This window comes from Mastigoproctus giganteus, chromosome 10 (assembly GCF_048544385.1).
Source record: "Mastigoproctus giganteus isolate SK-2022 chromosome 10, ASM4854438v1, whole genome shotgun sequence".
Lineage (NCBI taxonomy): Eukaryota > Metazoa > Arthropoda > Arachnida > Uropygi > Thelyphonidae > Mastigoproctus > Mastigoproctus giganteus.
In genome coordinates this window covers 45,327,908-45,348,768 of record NC_143584.1, presented here as the reverse complement: position 1 = coordinate 45,348,768, position 20,861 = coordinate 45,327,908, and the positions used below count along the sequence as shown (strand labels likewise).

The window sequence follows — 20,861 nt, the reverse complement described above, 5'->3', positions numbered from 1 at the left end:
GGATCCATGTGGGTGAGGGGTCCAGTTCTAATACACCACTTAAGACGGGGGGTAGTGAAAACAATTACTTTTACATATTATTAGTGCATTACTGAGTAATTAATTTACAAGATACAATTTACTCCCCTTAGTTTACAACGTAGTTCTTTATTTATTGTTTACTTCTGTTAATTATTTATAAAAGAGAAAAAAAATCAATTAATTTTAGAAATAAATATCTAATGCACATGAAATGCAACGTACTGAATGGGTTGCCTAAATTGTTTTTTTATGTCTAATTTATTTTTTATTCAACGGTACCCATATGTCAATAACTTTCCTTTTTTTTGTAGGAGCTGTGTACTTGAACAGGCCGCTCATTACCATTTTAGAGCAACTTGGAGTGCCAAAGGTTGCGTTTATCAAGTTGCAGCAGGATGCGGTGTTGCAGCTCACCGATGCCCTAATTTATGAGAGCAAGGCAGCAGACCTACTCAAAAGTACGATTAGCACAGAGATGCCATTTAGGCAGCTTGTTCAATGTGGTGTTTCACTCACAGACGAGCCGTTCTTTCGGTCCCTGCTGCTTTCAGTATACAAGAACATAATGGGTAAGATTATCGAAATAATAATCACCTTGTTCATAATTAGTTGTTATTATTAATCTCCGATCTTTGTCGTTTCTTGTATCCTCTAACCATTTACTGAACCTCAAGATTCTTTTGAATTCTCACCGGCAATGATTCTCCTCAGTGTTCACACTGCTCTGAACATCTAACAGTCAAACATATTTTGATTGACTGTCCACACTATCAACCACATCGTTCTTCAACACTTCAAAATATGGCTAATCTTCAAGAACCGCTGGCACTACATTATATCATGGGAGAGGAGGCCAACATTAAGGAACTTTTCTGCTTTCTGAAACAAATTAGAGTGTATAATCTTTTATGAATAGCTCTGGGAACTAAAATGAATTTGAATTGTTACGTTCTTTATTATTTTCTGATATAACTATGAATAGGCGCACTATAGTCATCGCAGCTAATGTGCCAATAAACAACCATACCACACACACACACACACACACTCTTTTGAATTCATCGAAAATTTAAAGAATACTAGTACGTATATTGTGACGTTTTTATAGCATGGGCTATAAAGCGATTTATTATATAGATTATACTTCCATTATTCAGAGTGTATAATAACTTTCATGTGTTTCATATGATAAACTCCTCCCCTCAATATGGGCACTTGTACATGTTGAAAGATCACCCAGTATGCTGCTGCTGTATCTCCAGATTAGCATCATTGGGATGCAGTGTCCACTGCCTTGACGTAGCCGAATAGTCAGGAGCGCAAATGCAGTAATACACGCTCTTTGAGTGGACCAGGGTTCAAGCCCGGGACTACCAAATACGATTAACATTTGTACTGATTGATTTTTGGAAACTGCCCTGACCTTGCGGTCGTTCCGGAGGGCCCCGAGTGCCAAGCGTTTTTCCGTGTGATTTATAGAAGACTCAAGGCACCAGCAATAAAGAGATACACCGATGCTACCTTGTCTAAAGGAAAAGCGCCATACTCATCCAGACACAGTCTCATTAATTCAAATCTTGATCTAGATAACTGGATGGACTACATTTCAAGATTCAAAGCCTATTCCGCTTCTGCTGAAATTCCTCTCCAAAACTCTCAATTTGCTCCTACTGATGACCTTTTCAAAACTTCCCTCACAAGACAGCAACTGATATATGCTGTTAACTCGCTGCGTCCATCTAGTACTGCAAGCCGTGAAAAGATACCTCATTTCATAATTAAGTGCCTTAGCCCCTATATCCTAGATGCATTATTCTCAATCTGCAACTCTGTTCTTTCCACCCGAGTTTTTCCTGCTCAATGGAATACTCTCTGAGGCCACCGCCCAAAATTAAAGCGCCAACAAGCCTAAAAGATTTCAGAACAATCTCAACTTCTTCCACCCTCCTCAGACTTCTTGTAAAGGTACTCCTTCCAGCATTAAACAAAAAGCTAATGCCACAGAAGCCGAAACAGTTCCATTTCGCAGTCGCAAATAGATCAACCATAACAAACCTCATGGCCGCCCCGAGTGCCAAGCGAGTGATCATAGCGATATTTCCAAAGTGATTTGAAAGCGTCTTTTCTCTAAGCGACAGATTGTAGAGATTGTTAAAACCCTTTTTATTTAAAGTTATTTAATTTTGCCTTTTTCTAAATAAAGAACTAAGCTTCGTATAAAGGAAGGAAAGACACCTTTCTCTTTTATATATATATATATAACCAATTTCTCTAACAAACTAACCACTAATCTCGTATCGCTTGGTCACTGGTGGCACCGCTCCTGCCTCCACGTGGCGGGGCTGGTAGTCTGAGTATAAATCCAATACTCAGGGCGAAAAGGAGCAATTATGGATCCATTAATATCACCGACTGTAGAGCCTACGTGCTCGCATGAACTTGAGTCATCTCAAGCAAAAAGAATCAAAAAAGATGATTCTTCACATGACCTACTTTTTCTAATTTTCACATGACTTGCTTTTCTAATTTTACACTCTTTATCAACGAAACCTCTTAGTAGCTTATCGGCATTTCTTGTGCAGAAAAGCATAGAGGCTGTAGCAGATACTCCCAAAATTGTCAAACGCCTTCGCTCAGGAGATCTTCTTATAGAGACTTCCAATCCGAGTCATTCTAGACAACTCCTGAAGCAAACGACCTTCGGAGGCCTTCCCATTTCGGTTACCCCGCACAGAACTTTGAACACCTCAAAGGGAGTCATCTCGGAATGGGACCTCCTTAATGTTTCTGAGGAAGAAATTGCCGAAGAACTTAAAGCACAACGTGTTGTCGGTGCTAAGAGAACTATGACCAAACAAGATGGTGTCCTTACACACACAAGAAATGTTATCCTTACCTTCAGCAGTTCGAATCTCCCAGAATCAGTAAAAGCTGGCTACCTTTCCTGTAAGATCCGACCTTATATACCAAATCCACTTAGATGCTTTAAATGCCAGAAGTATGGTCATTCTCAAACAGCATGCCAAGGTAAGACAATCTGTCCCCAGTGTGGCTCATCAGACCATTCGCAAACTGAATGTACAGCAGCAATGCAAAAGTGTTCCAATTGCCAGGGTACTCACCCCGCATATTCTAGAACTTGCGAATTATGGAAAATGGGAAAGAAAATAATGAAGTACAAGGCAGACAAAAATGTATCTTACCAAGAGGCACGTAAACAGATACTAAATGTGATGCCTGCCAAAACATATTCCAATGCAGTCAAAAACACTAAAGAATTTTCTACACAGACTTATATTACTATTCCTCCTAAATTATCTCTTACTCAATGGGCTAGATCCATCCTTGCGGATGGTGAGACACTGACAGCAACAAAGACAAAGGGTCCATCAAATGTTACTAATACAAAGCCATCCAAGCCACAAGACGTTCCCAACTCAGGCACATTATCAAAGGAGAAAGATGCTCATCGTACACAAAATAAACCAACTGAACGAACTATGGAAATCGATGAGAAGTTAGATAATGAAGATGCCGTTCTCCTGCTTCATGCTAATGATGAGATGGATATTACTCGCAAAGTATTTTCAAAGCGAGAGAAATATAAACAGGATCGAGGGAAAAAAACGATCAGATCAATCCACCTAACCTAAACCCAAGTAATGCAGAAAATTATTCAATGGAATTGTCGAGGACTAAGAAGAAATCTTGACGAATTAAAATACTTAATGCCCCAGCATTCGTACTGCTCTCCTCTTCTGCTGATCGCTTGGTCACTGGTTGGCACCGCTCCTGCCTCCACGTGGCGGGGCCGGTAATCTGGGAGAAGGATTTCCCTCTTCCAGGGCTAAAAGGAGCAACGATGGATTGTAATGAATATCCATCTCTGGAGCCCACAGGTGGCAAAGTTGTTAACTCTGTCTCAGAACACGAGTCCAATCGTCCGAAGAGACTTCGGACGGAAAAACAGATTTCAGATATGCCAGCATTTCTCATAATGCACTCATTGTCCACACAACCTGTCGGCAAGCTATCGCCTTTTCTGATACAGAAATGTTTAGAATCGGTTGTTGGATCCCCTAAAATGGTGAAGCGTCTCCAATCAGGAGACCTTTTAATTGAAACCTCAAAAACATCTCATTCGGAAAAATTGTTAAATTTAACAACATTCAACAATATTCCAGTGTCAGTTACGCCCCATAACACCCTGAACACGTCTAAAGGCGTTATCAGTGAATGGGACCTATTAACTGTTTCTGAAGAAGAAATAGTACAAGAGCTTAGCGAACAAAAGGTGACACATGCACGGAGAATAATGACCAAAAAAGATGGCAACCTACTACCAACTAGGTCCATTATTTTGACGTTCAGCACTCCGAATCTTCCATCTTCTGTCAAAGCAGGTTATTTAAACTGCAAGATTAGACCTTACATCCCGAATCCCATTCGCTGTTTTAAGTGCCAGAAGTACGGCCATGCACAGACTGCATGCAGAGGCGATGCTGTGTGTCCTATTTGTGGCTCCAAGGAGCATTCCCAAGGAGACTGTACAGCTTCCACTCCCACTTGCCCAAACTGTAAAGAAAGCCACCCTGCATTTTCTAAAGCATGTGACCTCTGGAAAACAGGGAAAAAAATCCAGAAATATAAAGTGGAGCATAAAGTTACATATCCTGAAGCAAGAAAGCAAGTGCTGTTAACCATGCCTAGCAGATCATACGCATCAGTGACCAGAAGTAGCCGCTCAATTGCAACACAAACAGATGTCTCCATAGAACCAAGCAGTTCTTTTTCCACCTGGGCCAAAACTGCACTGCTAACATCCAAAAAGAAACTTACAGTCAATGAGACCAACAATACACCAATTAGTATCCCAAGTGATGCTATCTCATCATTGCCCGAAACAGTAAAATCAGCAAATGTTGAAGACCAAGAAAAAGGGAAACAATGCAATAGGAAAATGGAAATTGATATTCAACCAGAGGATGAAGAGTCAGTTTTAGAATTATATGCTAATGATACCATAGAAACAGGACGCCCAACCTTTTCAAAGAATGAAAAATCAAAACAAAGCAGACTGAAACCCTCTCAGAAAAAACAGTCAGATCAATCTTATTCAATCAAATCCAAACAATGAATAAATTCATACAATGGAATTGTAGAGGATTACGTAGTAATTTTGATGACCTGAGTGATTTACTTTTTCAAACAAATGCAGTAGGTGTATGCCTACAGGAAACATTTCTATCACCAAAAGTCTCTCTCAGATTCAAAAATTACACCATGTTTAGACGAGACAGAGATTCTGATGGTCCTGCCCGTGGGGGCGTAGCTGTTCTTGTAAAATCTACTATACCGTCAAAACATCTCCAGCTACAAACTTCCTTAGAAGTTGTTGCAGTTCGGATGGCATTGGGAATATCATTAACGCTTGCATCCATTTATATCTCGCCCAATTATCCTTGCTCCCAGGCTGAACTTGACAATCTAATCGCACAACTGCCGCCTCCTGTCTGCTTATTCGGCGATTTCAACGGCCACCATCCATTGTGGGGATCTTCCACCATGGATAGGAGAGGCCAATTAATTGAATCATTCCTGGATAACCATAACCTGACTCTGCTGAATTCTGGCTCTCCAACTTATATACAACTACCTACAGGTACAACCTCAGCCATAGACTTGTCCATCTGTTCAGCATCTCTTTTTGCAAGCATGAAATGGTTAGTGTTGAATGATCCATTCCACAGCGACCATTTTCCTATTATCAATTCAATTGAAACCCAAGCTGTGTCATGTCCAAAAGGCCGTACTTCTTGGAATTTTTATAAAGCAGACTGGGTAAACTACTCAGCTTGTGTCCTTCTCGACACTCAATATGTTCAACATCAACATATTGATGACGTAACTGACCACATTACCAGCCAAATCCTATATGCAGCAGAAATTTCCATCCCAAAATCAGACCAATGCAAACATGTACACAAAAACCAATGGTGGAATACGGATTGCTCTAAAGCTAAAGTAGAAAAAAACCGTGCTTGGAACCGGTTCCGCAAATGCCCAACTACTGCCAACCTAATTTTATACAAAAAACTCAGAGCAAAAGCAAGGCAAATTAGAATGAAAGCAAAACGTGACTCCTGGATAAACTTTGCATCAACTATTAACAAAAATACTGACACACGAATTATATGGAAAAAAATACAAGCTCTCAATGGAAAATTTCCTCCGCAGCAGTCCCCGATAATACAATGGAATGGACAGGACCTATCCTCTTCTACTGACATTGCAAATGCTTTAGCAGAATCTTTCTATAACATTTCCGCCTCCTCTTCTTATGTCACCTCCTTTCAACGCATTAAATCTGTTGAGGAACGTCATAAATTTAATTTTTCAACTAGACTCTCACTTCCGTATAATCAACCCTTTTCTATAGCTGAACTCAAAGAATCCTTGAGCAAATCTCCAAATAGTGCAGCAGGACCAGACGGCATTCACTATAGTATGCTGAAGAATCTATGTGAAGCCGATCTCTACATACTATTACTCTTTTATAACCGGATCTTCTCAGAAAATACATATCCTCTCTCATGGCGTCATTCCTACATTTGTGCTATTCTAAAACCAAGTAAAGATCCTTCCATAATTGAGAATTACAGACCAATATCCTTGACAAGCTGTTTGGGCAAAATCTTTGAAAGGATGGTGCATAAGAGGCTCATGTGGGTGCTAGACTCCCAAAACGTTCTTTCCGATCACCAATATGGCTTCCGTAAAAACAGATCTACCCTAGATTTACTACTCAAAATTGAATCTAACATACGTAACGCTTTTGTCATGAGACAACATCTGGTGATGGTGAACCTAGATATTCAGAAAGCATTTGATACCACTTGGCGTCATGGTATTATTAAAGATATACATCAGTTGGGGTTGAGAGGCTACCTTCCACAATTCATCCAGAACTTTTTAAGGTTACGCACCTTTCAAGTCCGATACCAAAACATGCTATCAGCAACTCACATTCAAGAAGAGGGTGTTCCTCAGGGTTCCATACTGAGTGCTACCCTATTTGCTATTCGGGTCAACCACATATTGGAAGAACTTCCAAAATCCATACAAATATACATGTATGCAGATGACCTCACCATATCCTGTCAGTCACAAAGTATGAATACTGTTGAAAGACAGTTACAAATTGCTCTTTCCAGAATAGAATCGTGGACCTTACGTAATGGATACCGCCTAGCTGAGCAGAAATCCACCACTACTCATTTTTGCAAATTACGGTCACTGCATCCCGATCCTGAGCTAAAGATCAATAACATTTCAATTCCTCTTGTTCACACTGTCCGTGTTCTTGGCCTCGTACTTGATAAGAAACTGAACTTTCAAGCACATGTATCTTATCTTAGAACTATCTGCTTGAAAAAGTTGAATATTCTCCGGTGTGTGTCATCTATGTCATGGGGTGCTGATCGACATACCCTGATCCATCTTTATCGAGCCCTCATCAGATCCCGCTTAGACTATGGCTCTCCAGTGTATGACTCTGCGAGAAGAACTACTTTAGAGCGATTAAACACGATCCAGCACAGTGCGCTGAGAGTTTCTCTAGGAGCTTTCAGAACCTCCCCTGTTCAGAGCCTTTATATCGAAGCTCATGAGCCACCTTTACATCTTCGGAGGAAAACATTACTTTTGATGTTTGCCGCAAAAATTCGCAGTTTGCCCTCCCACCCTAGTTGGAAATATCTGTATAATACCGAATGGGAGTCATTTTACAACAGTAAGCCAAATGAAAACCGACCTGCTGCACTTAGACTTAGAGAACTCACTCAAGCATGGAATATAGACATCAGCAATATATTTCAGGACATGACACCTCCTGATCCGCCTTGGACAAATATTTCTGTTAATTACGACGGTTATTTTCAACAGTGGGGTAAGAACACCTTGTCGCCCTCCAATATTGCACAATTACATGAAACTCACTCTTCTAACTCAGAGGCCTGCAAAATCTATACAGATGGATCAAAAACTGAGACTCAAGTAGGTGCTGCAGCAGTCTTCCCTTCATTCACCATTTCTGTTTCATTACCAACAGAATGCAGTATCTTTACTGCTGAGCTTTATGCTATTAATTTAGCTCTCGACCGGATAACTGAATTTTTAATTACAACCAGTTTAATATACACCGACTCACTCAGTGCTGTCACTGCTATAATAAGTGGTAACAACTCTTCTCACCCTGTAATAAAACAGATTCATTCTAAGCTACTTGCCTGTAAGGAATTAAACCAAACTGTGACATTCTGCTGGATCCCAGGTCATTCTGGAATAGCTGGCAATGAAAGAGCGGATCATGCAGCCAAACAACCAGAAACCACCACTTCGCAGAATTTTCAAGTTCCATATACAGATTACAAATACATTATCCGTAAAGCATGTTATAACAGTTGGTCATTAATCTGGAAAGGTTATTCAGGAAATAAACTCTACCAAATAAAACCGGAACCAAAGCTATGGCAATCCAGCTTCAGCAAAAACAGGCGAGATGAAATAATTTTAGGAAGGCTAAGGATTGGGCATACGCACCTCACTCACCTATATCTATTAACTAGTGACAGCGCTCCACAATGTACATTCTGTCAAGTACAACTGACCATTCGCCATTTGTTAGTGGACTGTCCCTACTTTCAAAATATCCGCTTAAACACCTTTAAATCAATAGCTAATACACAGTCATCAATAAATTTATTACAGATTCTGGGTGATGATTCTAATGAAAAAGAACTATTTATTTTCCTAAATCGTATAGGAATATACCATAAAATATAGTTATATTCACTATTAGAAAGACACAATATGGCCCTAGCAGCCTATGTGTCGTTAAACACAACAACAACAACAACAACAACAGCCCCAGCATGATCCTGCATGTATTTGTCTACAGGAAACCTATTTATCATCAGATTATAGCCCACACTTCTCACGGTATACGCTATATATACGTGACAGATGTTCTGAGTCTCCAGCAAGAGGAGGAGTAGCAATATTAGTTCGTAGTAATGTACCTTCTAAACCCGTTCAGCTTTCCACTAATCTAGAAGCAGTAGCCGTTCGTATTCTAGGAATTAATCTCACTCTTATCTCCATTTATATATAACCAAACGTTTCATGTTCCATTGCAGAACTTGACAACTTACTTAATCAACTGCCCCAACGTGTATGCTTTCTAGGTGATCTAAATGCTCATCATCCTTTGTGGGGTTCCCCGAACATGGATCGTAGAGGGATTATGATCGAAACTGTACTTGATAACCATCACTTAACACTACTGAATGTGTGCATACTTATATCCACTTGCCTACAGATTCTAGCTCTGCTCTGGATCTGTCCATATGTTCCTCGTCCATTTATCCTAGCTTTGATTGGACAGTATTAACTGACCTTCACAACAGTGATCATCTTCCTCTAATTTGCAAAATACAGACGGATACAAACTATACATCTAACCAAAGAATTACGTGGAATTTTCACCGAGCTAACTGGGAGAAGTTTTCGAAACAGTGCAGTTTGATAACCATTTGATTCTTACTGCACCTATTAATAATGCCACTAGACATATAGCAGAAGAACTACTTGGAGCTGCTGTCAGCGCAATACCAAAAGTTACCTTACGAAACAAAGGTATAATAGTTGGTGGACAAGGGATTGCTATCTTGCCAAAAGGAAACAAAACAAAGCTTGGAACATTTTTCGCCGAAATGCTACAATGGAGAACCTTATAAACTATAAACGGCTGAAAGCTGAAGCACGCCGAATTCGTAGAAAAGCTAAACAGTATGCGTGGATTCGATTCGGTTCTACCATCAGCAGAAACACTGACCCCAGAATAATTTGGAGAAAGATCCGCATTCTCAGTGGAAAGTGTCAACAAACCAAAGCCCCAATCCTGTTCTGGAAAGGAACAGATATTTCTTCTCCAACTGATATTGCAGAGGCTTTAGCAGAAACATTTGCAGTCACTTTATCATCTCAATCTTATGAAGACTCATTTAGACGCAAAAAAATGTCCGTGGAAAAATATAAAATTAACTTTGTTACAAAACAATATTATTCTTATAACCTTCCGTTCACTATGAATGAACTCAAAGAAGCTCTCCAGAATTCTAGAAATAATTCTGCTGGACCAGATGGCATTTTCTACATAACGCTTCGCCACCTCATCCGTTTTTGAGCCGCGCTGGGAAAACCCCCGTCTAACTGCCAACAAACCTTTTGGTATTCGCATTCAAGGGCTGCTGAATGAGCTAAACGTGACGGTAGACAACGTTGCCCAGTCACCAAGGCAATTCCTTCCACCCTGGCATGCTTATTTTTCAACTTGTGACTTCTCCCTTAAGATCTGGGAGAAGGCTACTACACCGCCATCTGTCTACCAGCAACTCTTTGCATTACATAGACAGCAGTATTCTGACTTTCTGCCAGATGGCTCAAAGTTAGAATGCTATGTAGGATCTGCCGTTGTGTTCCCTCACAAAACATTATCCTATAAGATCCCACAAGAAACTAGCATTTATACTGCAGAGTTGCATGCTATACAAACAGCCCTAGATCACATTAAAAATTGCGACTACCAGAGGTATATGATTTATTGCGATTCATTGAGCGTATTACAGGCTCTAGTATCGGTGAGTTTTAACCCTCATCCGATCCTGTCCAGGATCCGGAAGATTCTTTTTTCTCTCGTGGAATTAGAATTTGATATTCGCTTTTGCTGGATCCCAAGCCACATTGGGATCCAGGGAAATGAATTAGCTGATACCGCTGCCAAATCAGCCATTTCCCTGGATAATCATTGCCTGTCAGTCCCCTATACAGACTACAGGCAAATAATACGTTCTAATTTACTCTCCCAATGACAAGATTCTTGGCACGGACAGGCCACAAATAAACTACATCACATAAAGCCTGTAATTTCGCAATGGCAGTCCAGTCTACGCAGGGTCCGAAGAGAGGAAGTTGTTCTTGCTCGGCTCCGCATAGGTCATAGTCATCTAACACATTCCTATTTGCTGACGGCGGATGACCCACCTATGTGGTAGATGTGTAACGTTATTTTAACCGCTAGTCATCCTTTTATAGAATGTCCTGTTTTTATAGAAGCACGTCGCTTGTGTTTTAATGCTTTTAATAATTTGACTGAGCCAGATTATAGGTGACACTCAGTCAGATTATAGGTGACAGAGACAATATGTCCGACGTTTTTACCTTTTTACAATCTATTAATTTTTATACAAGTATCTAAGGTTTATACTTTTTATACTTTTACTTTGTATCTTTTGACAATAATTAACTGCTTGACGTGGTAGCTTTGGCTACCAAAATGTTTAGTAGCGTTTTAAATTTGACTTGGCGCATTATGGCCTTAGCTGCCAATGCGCCATAAAAAATCAAATTAAATCAAAATCAGTCCCCTATACAGACTGCAAGCAACTGATCCACAAAAATTTATGAGCGCGTTGGGAAGAGTCTTGGAATGGGTGCCTTACCAACAAGCTGAATGAAATTAAGCCTGTAATAATGCATTGGCATTCTAGTCAGTGCAGTGTTCGCCGGGCAGAAGTATTCTTGCTAGGCTATGCATAGCACATTCTCACCTGACGCATTCGTATTTTCTGAGGGTTGATGATCGTCCTGTGTGTAGACATTGTAAAGCAAGTTTAACTATTCGTCATATTTTAGTAGAATGTAAATTTTTAGTAATTAACGCCGTTTATGTTTTATCCATCTTTCTGGGCCTTATACTCTCAGGCAGATTTTATCGGACGACGACAATGTGTCAAGGTTTTACAACTAATTAATCTGTATAGTTTTATTTAGATTTCTTCAATATTTAATACACTGTAACTGTGTTTATGCCATATGCTGTTTTATTGTGTATTTTTACATATTTCTTATATATTTATATTTTATACCTTTAGACTTGGCGCACAATAGCCTTAGATGCTGATGCGCCATAAAACTCCTAATAACCAACCAACCTTATTAAGACTATAGACCAATAATCCAGGAAAAATGCGTGTGCCAATTGCAGTTATCATGGCAGTAACAACTTAACAATAAGCTTCGAAGTATAGACTATAAAATAAATCTACTTCGAAGTATTAAACAAAATCTTGAGCGATGGCATTCCAGCATCAGTTCAATTAGACAACAAGAGGTGATACTAGCTCGTCTGCGAATAGGTCACACTAATGTTACTCATGATTATAATTTAAAGGGAGAGATACTCCCTCAGTGTGATCACCGTAACACTGTGCTTTCAGTAAAACATATCCTTGTTGAATGCACAAAATATACAAGAGAAGGCCAGAATCTTTTTACTCCAGCCACAACAGAAGACCCTCTTACACCTACTTCACTTTTCGATAATAAAACAAAGGTCTCGAGCATTTTTACTTTTCTCAAAATGATTAATGTATACCACCTCATTTAACTAGTTAAAAAGAAATCTACTGGTAATAGTTTTACTGTTAACTTTATCCAAGAAGAAATAGCATACACACTAACCACACGTATGGAGCACTATGGCCACATATGGCGATGCGCCTAATAAATCCCCAAACACACAATCAGAACTGCAAGGACCTTTTTCACTCAACCGCATCACAGGTAAAGACGCAAATCTGCCTTAATTGTTTTTCTGTTTGAAACAAATTCAAATGCATGACCGTTTATAACCGCTCACCGGATAGTTTTCTTATGTAACCTCAATTACTTTGGGAGTCGCAATATGGCTCAAATAGCCCTTGCGCCTGAAACTACCATAACAAGAACAACATCTGGTAGACAAATGTCAAATTGTCATCCATCCCTCAGAACATTAATTGGGGACTGCTTTCCAGGAGAATCTCGTTAGACTCTTTAGTGCCATCACCTCGCATCTCCTGAAAAAATCTAATAACGTGTATGAAAATCTGTTATCATTCACGCCGGTGTAACTGGTAACAGATTAATCAGGAGAGCAGTTCGTGTAGTAATGTGTAATACACCACCAGAATACTTTTGATTGATTTCGCAGCTCCAAGGTTCATGTGGATACTTATTAATTTGTTTTTTTTTTTTTTTGTTTACAGTAAACATGCGTTCCAGATCGAATATTTTGGTGCCACCTTTGTACGGAAGAAATATGCTTGGTGTTCTGGATGAGCATGGCATCTTGAAATATGGCCAGGTCTTTGTCCAGTATTCTAAAGAACTGGGAAACAACTCATCAGAACTTCTTATTCTTAATGGTAAGTAAATAAAAGAACCTTTTTGATCGTCATCTCTATGTTCTGATTCAAATATAATATAGCTAATTTTTACAAATGATCTAAAAATTTACAGATAAAGTAAAATGGCCAGTTGCCTTCTGTTGCAGGAATTCATTACTAACACTTCCGATTGAGCAGGTTATAGAATATATATTTCCAAGTACTCAAAACTGTGACGATGTCAGCTTCATGAGTAGACAAAAAGCTGATATGGCTCTTAATTTTGAACTGTTCTTTCAAGAATCTTATATACGGCTAACTGCATATAGAACTATAGAATATCGGAAGTCCATATAATTTCGTGTATTTAATCCTTGAACATTATTACAATGTCCAAAGATTAAAAACACTAATGTCCGGTATGAGATCTCTGTTATCGCTATCTCTTGGATTTTATATAAAAAGTGCAATGATAGCACAATAAAATATGTCTGTTATCGCAACGGTATTTACTGTTTTTTTTTTTTCCTTACATGGACATCATTCATATATTGAATTCAGGTATGTGCTGTGATAATTTGTTAAGCAGTGATCTCTTTCCCTGTTGCATGCAGTATTAAATTATTTTTCATTAATCTGAAATGAGGTCCTTGCCTTAATCAGAGAAGAATGACACAGTAGTTACCACCTTTATGACTCCGTTATGATGGTTAGGTAGAACCTAACCATCAAAACATACAATTTCAGTCAATTTTCCTGTGGTGGTCACCAGTGGCGCGTTCAGAAATTTAGTCTGGAGGCTGGGATTGTACATTCTGTTGTCCTACGCTGGTCTCCCACCACTATGTTCTGCTTTGCCACAAGAAACAGACATCGCCTAGGGGCACTATTATGATTTCATCTACTAGCTGACTCCCTTATACTAAGTTTCAGGTACTTATTCATCTGATAGAAATAGCACATCATGCTTCATGTTTTTGGGAAGTTTTTGAATCTAACAGGTTAGATTCAGAAACTAATTATTTTAATGATAATGACAAGGACCTCCACAACAGTTCTAAAAGAGTCTATTTTTCTCTTTTATGCAGGGCCTGTGCTAGTGAGCAGAAGTCCTTCCTTACACCCAGGAGATATTCGCAAACTTCGAGCGATTGATGTGCCTGAACTTCGCCACATTAAAGACTGCGTCGTGTTTCCTTCGCTCGGTAACAGGCCGCATCCAGACGAGATGGGAGGTAAGCATTTGTAATGATGGTATGATACGTAATAAAATCAGTGATATTCATTTAGAATCCACTGATTGCTAAATGAACTTTGAAAACTGCTCAATGTCCATTTCAAAACAGAAAATTAGTGATCGTCCGCGTCCACTCCCTTTCCCTCTGTTCCAGGTGCCAAGCGATTTATTAGTAATGATAACTATACCAGTTTATTAATTTTCATCCTTAACTCCGTTTTATTTTAGTAAAACAGCTCTTTGCATTACAATTACTAAGTGAAGACACAAAAAGGAAACTCACCTTTCTTTTTTTCTCTTATTCTCACTTTTACTGATCTATCTAACGCAGTAGCCGCTTGGTCACTAGGTGGCACTGCTCTTGCCTCCACGTTGGGGGACTGGAAACCTGGGAGAGGAAAGTAACACTCCCAGGGCCAAAAGAGTAAACATGAGTAGTAAAATAACTGCTACCTCAGGGCTTCAAGAGAAAGCCCGACCTATAAATAATACAGATAATACAGGAGACAGAAAGCAGATATGGACCCACCAAAAGTACAAACATACCTTGTCATTCGAAAACTGCATAAAGGGCATGCTGTCAACAACATTCAAAGTTGCCTAATATATATAGAAACCATCCATAACCAAAAATGTACTACGCATACCGATTCTCTCAGTTCATTGCAGGCCTTATCATCGATGAGGTTCACTCCTCATCCAGTCCTGTCCCGGTTATAGCAGAAGCTGCACTTCCTTTCTCACTTTAAATGTGACGTTTGTTTATGGTAGATCTCCAACCATATTGATCATAGGAAATTATTTGGCAGACACCGCAGCCAAATCCCTGACACTTTTTATCTCTTACCTGCTAGTTCTTTGTGCAAAATGCAGGCAATTAATAAGTGAGAAACCGGGTTTCCCAGCAAAACTCATAGCACGGGCAGGCTATAAGGAAGTCATACGAGATGAAGGCTGTAATCGAACATTGTCAGTCAAGTCTGCGCAGGAACCGAAAGCTGTTATAACTCGGTTCCCTATAGGACACTGTCACTTGACGTATTGGTATCTATCGTGCTTGGTGTTTTATCGTCTGTCGGGTAATGAATATATGTCAGATATATTTAAAATTTGTACACCTTATTAATTTATACAGTTTTATCTAGAATGTTTTATTGTTTTATATCGTATACTCTTTAATATAATATAATATTAGTTATATTATACTAATTATACTATGTCCTCGTGGGTAGCACAGTTGGAAAAATCGATGTCCCCGCACCAGGTGGAAAAGACCTGAGTTCGAGTCCCGTCAGTGAGGGAGAAATTTTTGTGGAACTTTTTCACAACGTGGCTGAATTAGTCGATATCAGGCGAGGATAGCTTGGTTTTTTCTTCCAGCAAATAGAAATTCAACCACGGAACAAGCGCAATTTACGGACAGCATCATCATCAGCCATTTTCAATCCACTGCAGGATGAAGGCCTCTCCAGCAACTTTCCAGTTCCTTCTGTTTTGAGCACTGGTCATCCATTCACTACTCAAAAACTCATGAATTTCATCTATTCATCTCCGCCTTTGTCTTCCAGGTTTTCTTCTAGCTCCTCTTGGGTACCATTCTGTTATTTTCTTAGTCCATCTGTCATCATGTCTTCGAGCTATGTATCCTGCCCAAGACCATTTTAGTTCTTTAGTTTTGATAAGAATGTCCTTTACTTGAGTTTGCTGCCTAATCCATGTGTTTCTCTTCTTATCTAACAGTCTGATTCCCAATATAATTCGTTCCATTCTTCGCTGTGTAGTTCTTAGCTTTTCTTCCATTCTTTTGGTGAGTGCCCAAGTTTCACTTCCATAAGTCATGGTGGGGAGTATACGTTGATTCATTATTTTACGTTTCAGACAAACTGGGATATTACTCTTCAGTATGTGACTATATTTCCTGAATGCTATCCATCCAAAATTTATTCTTCTCTTGACTTCCAGCCATTTATCATTATTACAGCTAATAACTTGTCCCAGATAAGTATATGACTCCACCTTTTCAATTACTGCTCGTTCAATCATTATTTCCCTTTCCGTGGCATACTTGTTCATCATTACTTTTGTTTTAGCCATATTCATCTTTAGTCCAAAATCCTTACTAACTGTGCATAACTGATTAAGATTTTCCTCTAATTCTTTGGGATCGTGGCTTATGACCACAATGTCATCTGCAAATCGTAAATGGTTTAGGTACTCTCCGTTCACATTGACTCCTTTCTGCGACCAGTCTAATCTTCTGAAAGCTTCCTCAAGGACAGCAGTAAACAGCTTCGGAGATATTGTGTCTCCTTGTCGAACTCCTTTCTCGATTTTAAAATACGGACAGCATATACGGATCAATATGGCCTTAGTCGCTAATACTCTTAAAAGAAAAAAAAAAACATTGTACCATTTTTATTTTATTTTATACAGTTTTCACTTGGCGTATTATAATCTCAGCTTCTGCTCCGTCATAAAACCCGTAAACAACAACATCTTCCAGCTGACCAGAGAACACCCTGATGGAATTTGATGGCCTTTCTGACGGTCGACCTCTGCTCTGCTCCACCACCCGGATCATTCCATCAGACAAGTCTCCAGCACCAGTACCAGTGACTGGTACTGGTGCTGGAGAGAGATTTGAACACTTTCGTAGTCAAATTCAACCGATACTTCAACCTCCCAGATGATTTCTCGCAGCAGGCAGCACTTTTACTCACGCTTTTGCACTTCTCTGTCCTTCTCTGGGAACATCCCTATCTGTAGCGTGCATTTTCCCCTCCTTTGTTTTCGCATTGGCGTTCCTTCCTTTCTGCTGCGTCCCTATGCTTTCTCTGCCTTCATCTTTTCTCTAAAGTACTCCTTTCAGCTGGCTCCTTCATTCTCACTATTGCAGGCAGCATCACAGATGTTGTTCTACTGTCTCTGCCTGCGCCGTGAACATCTTTGTGGGAACCACAGGAACCCCCTATCAAACACACTCTATGCACGCTATGTCCACTATTACAGACAGTTTAATAAAAATAAATTAATTTTTTTGTTACAGGAGGCGATCTTGATGGGGACGAGTTTGCTGTAATATGGTTCAGAGATCTTATCTTTCCAGGTCCTCATCATGTGCCGATGTTTTTTCCTGATAGTAAGTCAGAACTACCCAGAAAGAAACCTTTTACGGTAAGTCTGTAGCACGAACAGAAGCAAATTTCTTAGATTACTCATGTAATGTCTTTTATGAACACCCATTTTCGCCTATTATTTTCCTTACTATATATTAATAACTCAGACTGATCAGCGTTCGAGTATTTAAGGGCAGTTGTTTAAATGTTCATAAAATATACAATATAAAATTCCTTCAAGAGAAAAAGATATTTTTGTGAATTTGTGCCAGTCACTGCAGAAATAATTTTTTAGCTTTCTTTGGAGACTGACCCAAAAATTTTAGTTACATGACTTTTACAGTATAATTGACAGATTTACAATCCTTAAATTAAGAACCACTTAAGAAATTTGTATCAAATTTAGAACAAAATTTCTGCTTTCGCTGATTTCCACTTTAAATCTGTTGTGATTGAAATCATTTAATCGAATTCTTTTATGCTAATATCGTGTGATGATTTTCCTCATTTTAGTTGTTCTTATTTCAGGTGAATGACATGGCAGAATTCGTCTGCAAATATATGCAACAGGACTGTGTTGGAAGAGCAGGAAGCGCACATCTGACTTTTGCTGACAGTGAGCCTGAGGGCATTTTTTCTCCAAAATGTCTTAGCATAGCCAGAAAATACCCATTCTATTTGGACTTTGGTAAAACGGGAGAATCGGCTCCTTTGAACAAACACGAGAGACCTATCTGTTATCCAGATTTCATGGAAAAAGGTTGGAGGAATAATTCCTATTTATCGCATAGAATTAACGGAATTTTGTACGAAAATGCTAATGTCATGGTAGCTACGCTTTGTGACTTGCGTAGAAAAAACATCACTGTGAAATGTGATTTAAAATTTGCCTATCCTGGATGGGAGGAATATGAAACTCTGGCCGTGGAAGCGAAGAAGCAATATGAGAAAGAATTAATGTCTATATTAAATTTTTATGAAATTAAAAGAGAAGAAGACGTCCTTGTGGGATGTATTTATGATGAAATGGTACGTGCATATGATCACAGTGATAAAAGGATTCCTCTTTCTCGTGTACAAGCAGAAGTTAATAAGTTACAGCACCGAACAAAAATGAAATTTAGGGAGCAGTTAGATGCTTTACGTTCTGACAATAGACTGAGGATAAATGAATTTAGAGAAGTTCAGAGGAAAATGGCGTCTGCTTGGTATATGGTAACTTACAGCAAGTCATCGGGTTTCCTTAGTTTTCCGTGGGTAGTAGCCGAAGAATTGATTGATGTGCGGAAAACTATTTCAAAAGGGAGGCAGCGTTTAGTAGCAAGTAGTTTAATAAACCTAATAGATAGCACTTTTCCTGGTAGGCATTTGACGGTACGAACTCAGGCTAACCATATTTTAGCAAATTTATTACTTGAGCACCGATCATGCGTAAAGGACCACGCTTCTAGTGTTTGCACCCAAAACCTCAAGAGCAAGCTGCTGAATTTAGAATTAGAAATCCGGAAAAGAACAAAACGAGCCCCAACGTCATTAGGCAGACTAATTTTGTCCTTCATAAAATATTTAGCATCAGGATATGTTGAGCAGATGGGTGAGAGCAATTCATGCTACATTGCAAGCGAACACATTACGAAAGCCGCCATAAAATTATACGCATGTTTAGCGTATGGCAGAAATTTGGAGAACTTTTATCGGACATCTTACGTGCTTGAAAGGCCTATAACTATTGAAGAAGAAGAAGGCAATCCCATAAGAATACTTTTAGACAGACATTCAGAAACGCTCCTGACACATCATTGTAAGGAAGTGAGAAGGCTTCTTAGAAAGTGGGCAAAAGTAAAGAAGGTCTTCATCCGATTAGACTGGGATGCTGGAGAAAGGGCTTATGCTTTGATTAATTCCATAGGGTCATGTACTAATCGTATGGCTATGGAAAATTTAGTTTTAGATCTTTCGTTTTTCTCAAAAATACAAATTGGCCTATTACAAGATCACTTTCCGTTGCGATAAAACGAAATATAAATGTCGCGATTTCTTAACGATCCTAATGCTTTTGATTCACTAACGATTGTCTTGAATCTTTAAAGATTCTAAGGTTAAAACTGTCAATATACAAATCTGTCCGTCTTACGAATTTGCTAAATTCTAATGAACAAAAACTTTATAATAACTGAAAATATAAAGCTCTGTACCTTGATTCTATATTTTTAAATTTGTTTATACATTCCTAAGTACAACCAAGCTCAATATTCAGTAAGACGAATCGTGTTACATAAATGAAATCGCATTGGACAGTAAATTACAGTACTACGCATTGACCCGTATTCAGAACAGGATTAAATGCATATTTTAAATCCCGTAAAGGTTCTGTATATTATATTTTACTAGCTGTTTTCATAATTGTGTTCTACCATTAATAAATGAGTGAAAGTAGGTGCAATGGAACAAATTTATCTACGTTTCTTAATATTCCGATTCAGAAACATTTCATCTTCCATATATTCTTGTACATCATGCTAATTGACTGTCTCGACACTTAAAGTGCATTCCTCTGAATGGCCGAATTTAACTGTATTTTGGAATAAAGACATTAAATAAATCATAGCTAGGAGTAATTTGGCCTAAGAGGCACTTGTGCCGCAATTTGTAAACTGCAAGGGTAGTGCCACCATGTCGGCCCTCGCGAGTAGGATCGCCGTCCTCCACACACCAGGTGGAAAAGACCTGAATTCGAATCCCGTCGATGACGGGAGGAATTTTTATATTTCTTTTTCACAGCGTGCCTATGTTAGTCGGTCTCAGGCGAGGGTAGCATGCTTTTTACTCCCGGAAATTCGGGTTTTTCTTCCAGAAAACAGAAATTCGACCTCAGAATACATGCAGTTTACAGACATATACACAGAGTAACATGACCTTAGTTGCTGATGCTCCTAAAACTCAACAACAACCACCATGCCGTTATGGGATTTTCTACTTCAATTAAAGATTCTATAGTATAAAATCCCCAAACTACAATACTAACAACACCAATCTGACAATCGTTAACAAATCAGCCGATGAACTAAGCCTTAGCCTTTCGCGTACAGAAAATTTGGAAACTGCTGTTGGATCATCGGAAATAGTAAATGGGTTAAAATTCTGAGATCTGATTGAAACTGTGAACTGCCGACACTCAACGCCCTCGTGGGTAGCACAGTTGGTAGGATCGCTGACCTT

At 39.1% G+C, this 20,861-nt stretch overlaps 1 protein-coding gene across 1 annotated transcript in view; it reads left to right on the top strand.

Moving 5' to 3' along the window:
- Positions 1-19,655, top strand: part of LOC150079011 (uncharacterized) — an 86,601-nt gene extending 66,946 nt beyond the window's left edge. Inside the window, exons 4-8 of the mRNA XM_090382923.1 lie at positions 333-590; positions 13,170-13,328; positions 14,378-14,524; positions 17,573-17,700; positions 18,171-19,655. Coding sequence (XP_090239049.1) covers positions 333-590; positions 13,170-13,328; positions 14,378-14,524; positions 17,573-17,700; positions 18,171-19,655 — 2,177 coding nt within the window. The remainder of the gene's footprint in view (positions 1-332; positions 591-13,169; positions 13,329-14,377; positions 14,525-17,572; positions 17,701-18,170) is intronic.
- The last annotated feature ends 1,206 nt before the right edge of the window (positions 19,656-20,861 follow it).